Genomic DNA, 4,796 nt, shown 5'->3' with positions numbered 1-4,796 from the left:
TGATGCAATTGAAGTCGAAGACTGATTCTAAATATTTGTTTTATAATTTATATAGAATGACACACAATGGAATAATGGGTTGTAATTTAGGCCTTGTTGAGTTCGTCTCCTACATATTCTTACAAAAAGTACAAAAACTTTAAATCACAAAGGAATCACAGATAAATCATGGCTAGTGAAAAAAGCAGTAAGAGCAGCTACTCATAAATATGACTTAAAGTTATTTTGTAATCATTTAGTTTTACACAACAAAGCAAATGCACAAAAGGACATGTACATGCATACATATAAGTTTCAAATCCATGTGTGGTGCACTTGTATAAATACATATATGCCATTAAAAATATATGTATTTGCGTTTAAAGTACTTGTAACTAAAATAAATTTGTTATTTTTTGATGAGTACGCCTAAGCTTTTGGCTGATAGATATTTGCTTAAATATTATGGAATAATACTTAAATAGTTTATAACAAACAAATACATTAACATATGCCGCGTCATGATCTCATGGGTGTAAAACTGTTTCTAACAGCATGTATGTTATTTTAAACATATTAAATTAAATAAAACATTCCTACAATACATAAAACACACAATTAAATAAATCGAAATGCATTTGTGTAAGAAATTCATGGTTAATTATCTTAAACCGTTACATTTTAACATTGGCTGCGTACGTTTGCATCACAGGAAAATATTATTCGAAGTGTTCTCAGTAACTATGTATGTGTACATTGACACACACATACCAGTCGGAAGACAAAATAATGCATTCTTTTCTGCGCTATAGTTTTGTAACAGACTCTTAAATATAATGAAAAAAACATAAAATCATAGCTTTATCGGAGGGATTTCTTTCAAATATGCCCTCTGCGTTTGCATTTGTGGTCACGTCCCAAAGTTTGTTCATCACCCGTGCATAATTGAAACAGACAAAAGCGGCTTCAAAAAACTAAAACGACTTTTAGAACAAACATACGAGGAATAATCTAAATAATACTATAATGATATAATAGTCTGATTAATTTGTTCTATTATTACTACAATGAATAATATTCGTTAGTGACCTACAAAGCTGATGAATTTAATAAACATATTCCTAGCTGCGGCACATCGTCCCTCAAATAACCTTCATTTTGAAGTTCATTCAATAATTTATCTAAAGCAACTAGGAATTAAATGCTCCAAAAACAAAATAGGATCTTAAGGTTATACAATGCGTGATTATAAGACGTACACAAATACATGTTGTATACTTACCAACCAACATACACTACAAGACCAACGGCTTACTTTAAAACTACTTCTACCCTTTTATCGTTTTAAACATGAACGTGTTTATGCACTGTTTTCTAGCAGACATAACTTCGTAATAGGTCTCACCTTCACTGATCCATTCACACGTACCCTACATGAGCGAACCAAACCGTCTCGTCCCTTACTTACCTCGTTTACCAGTCCAAGAGGCCAACATCCACGTGGTAGTGACTCATCACACACAAGAACAAGATCATTTACCTCGATATTTCGTTGTACATCTTGCCATTTTTGCCTCTCAAGAAGATTTGGTACATACTCTTTTACCCAACGTCGCCAGAATACGTCTGCAAGATACTGAGCTTGACGCCACCAACGCTTACAATATTTGTCATTCTTGCTAAAGACACCAAGTGGTATACACCTATTTTGGCGCAAAAGCAACAGTTGGCTCGGCGATAGTGCTTCTGGATCTCTGCTATCATCACTTACCTTTGTAATCGGTCTGTCATTTACAATCTTTTCTGTCTCCGTCATGAGCGTATTTAGTGCTTCGTCATTCAAAAGCTGCTCTTTGACTACCGATTTTAAGGCTCTCTTTACTGACTGAACCAGTCTTTCCCACACTCCACCCATATGACTCGCATATGGAGGAATGAACTGCCATTCTATTTCATTCATGATACGACTCTGGTTCCATTCGGCAATTTCTGCTCTTAATTCCCTTTCTCCGGAAGTAAGATTAGTACCATTATCGGTGAAAATCTTTTCTGGTTTTCCCCTTCTACTAATGAAACGTTGCAATGCACATACAAACGAGTCTGTTCCTAAACTATGTGCGATTTCAATATGTACTGCTCGTGTCGTCAAGCAGGTAAACAGGCACCCGTATCGTTTCTGTTGGCTACGACCGACCTTGACATACATAGGCCCGAAATAGTCCACACCAACATACGTAAATGGAGGTTTGTCCGGAGTAAGCCTCTCAACTGGCAACGGTGCCATCTGTTGTCGTTGTGTTTTCCTGAAGCGCCGTTTACAATCCATGCATGCACGGATTACATGTTTCACTGTCCTTATTCCGTGAATTATCCAATACGACTGTCGAGTCAACGATAATACATGATGAGCTTCCATGCGATGATTAACCTCGTGATATTTCCGTACTATAAGTTCTGTCACGTGGTGTTTGCTTGGTAAAATGATCGGATGTTTGCTATCCTCGGAACATTCAGTGTACTGAAATCGCCCGCCAACTCGTAACAGACCCTCATTAAGCACTGGACACTAGCGAGCTTGATGTTGCTATATTCTTATTTGAAGTCAGTTTACTAAATTCGTCACCGTAGGCATTTTCTTGCACCTTCATTAGTATCAACTTTCTGGCAGTTTGAATTTCTCTCAGTGACAAACAACCACCTGTGAAAATTTCCTTTGTTTCTGGCATCCGGGGGCTTACAACTGGGTGATGCGGTAGGTTCCAAATCCTGTCACTTTTACTCTCTGTCTCACTTTCGCATACTCGTTTTGCATGACCTTTCAATATATATCCTTCCATTGTATCATTATACATTTTATGCAAATAATCATTTCCTTGCAATTTCCTTTTCAGGCCTGCTAGACGTGTAAGTGCCATGTGTTTGTTATGTGGAAGACATTGGTCATCGCGCCAAGGTAGTCCAATTTTGTAATGTCCATCCTCTTGAGTTATTGTCTGCATCATTATACCTAACGCTCGTTGGTCGTCTTGTGACATCTCTCGTTTAGCGTCAGCTACGTACTCCGGAAAGTCTGTAGACCAAAGTTTGTGCATTTGCTGTAATACATCGGCTTGTTGATAATGCACATTGACATTTAAATTTGTGGACACCTTACCTGCACATTGCAAACTTCAATGTTTAATAACTGTCGCGGTTTCAAAGTCACTAAACCGCGGGATCTGCTTTTTTCACATAATAAACCGGAACTCGTTGTAATATACTCGTTCACATTTATTCCATTCAATCAAAAAGTGAATCAGTCAGCATAACAGAACGTAATTGAACGCTAAGGGACGTTGGAACGTATGAACGGTTATCTGAAATAACCCAAACACAATAATCAAGACAAATACATCATATACACAATAATAATCCAAATAATACAATTAACATAGCAAATAGATGTTCACAGAGTATTTTCAGGACATTCAAAAATACTTAAAGTTACGAAAAATGCTCTGAAGTTTTGTAGCTATCAAAAATTGCCTTAATTAACCTTTCCGTTATATATTGTAGATTAACTTCATTTATAAAAAAACAAAAATGTTACAAAACTTGCTAAACATTGGTACGTATTCCGATTTATTTAACATAGCCCAAACATTCATTCATGTCTTTTCACTCGCACCTCTCTTACTGACCAAATTTACTTTCGCCCAGAGCCCTCGCAGCTGCCAGCCAATCAAAACACAAAACATTCTCATGGTAACCATGCTAAATATATTTTGTATACGTATCTTGCTTATCCCAAGCAAATAATCTAAACAATGGGTCTGATTAATTTGTTCTATTATTACTACAATGAATCATACTCGTTAGCGACCTACAAAGCTGATGAATTTAATAAACATATTCCTAGCTGCGGCACAGTCAACATTTAAGTATATCTCAGGAAATATTTCATTTGCTTTTTGTCTTATTTCACTTCATCTAAGGTATACAGTTATTGAACAAATGTAGACATTTCTATCATGATATTGTCTTTATTTCTGTAAAATGGCACTTATGCATACAGAATAGATCAGACATACAGTGATAACAACATTGTTCCCGGTAGTGCAAAACCATGGCCATTGTATCATCACGTTATCATTTTAAGTTTATCTTTATCATAACAGAATTATCATCGTCGTCTCCTTCTAATACTGAATACATTTCTTTTCAGGTGACGATTTTTGGACAGAGTTCCGGTGGAGCTGCCATTTACGCTTTGCTTGCGTCACCGCTCAACCACGGACGTTTCACTGTGCTATCTGTGGATCACCAGTATTGAATAATACGTTTTCGGAAGCGGATATGGATAATCAATCTTTCGTACATAAAACCGGATGTCAAGACGTGGACTACTTGTACATTCTGACACCAGAACATATTATTGCCAGCGTAGCATGCGAGGAGTTCCCTCACTGGAATCCCAGCTAAAGATTGCTTTAATGGCGCTCTTTCGGTTGTCGATTGTATTTCATATTTTTACCTCGAAAAAAACAACAAACAACATCGTCACATATAATATAAATATTGCGAAACCCTTTTTGTATTTTGTACCTGTGGACTGTATTTACGTTATCATAGTATGTGTAGAGCCCAAAACTATGTGAAATGTGCAAAATGGTGTGATTTACATTTGTTCGTCACACAGGTTCGAGAACAACACAATGACTTCACTTACTTCTTGGATGCACACATGACAGTAGATTTAAGTTTAATTGATAACTTCACTTTTTTATCAAGCCGTTGGATAAAACTGAAAACGTAGATCATTTAAAGATGATAAGTAA

The 4,796-nt window shown here is 36.4% G+C and overlaps 1 protein-coding gene across 1 annotated transcript; it reads right to left on the bottom strand.

Moving 5' to 3' along the window:
* Positions 1–1,339: 1,339 nt before the first annotated feature.
* LOC128215419 (uncharacterized) lies at positions 1,340–2,305 on the bottom strand. Its single transcript, XM_052922104.1, has one exon. It carries the CDS (start codon positions 2,303–2,305, stop codon positions 1,340–1,342), a length of 966 nt encoding a protein of 321 aa, XP_052778064.1.
* Positions 2,306–4,796: the final 2,491 nt, after the last annotated feature.

This window comes from Mya arenaria, chromosome 13 (genome assembly GCF_026914265.1).
Source record: "Mya arenaria isolate MELC-2E11 chromosome 13, ASM2691426v1".
Lineage (NCBI taxonomy): Eukaryota > Metazoa > Mollusca > Bivalvia > Myida > Myidae > Mya > Mya arenaria.
The sequence above is the reverse complement of the archived record's forward strand: the minus strand, read 5'-3'. Positions and strand labels throughout refer to the sequence as shown.

Coding starts and splice junctions, on each gene's coding strand:
- LOC128215419 (XM_052922104.1), bottom strand. CDS start 2,305: ATGGATTGTAAACGGCGCTTCAGGAAAACACAACGACAACAGATGGCA.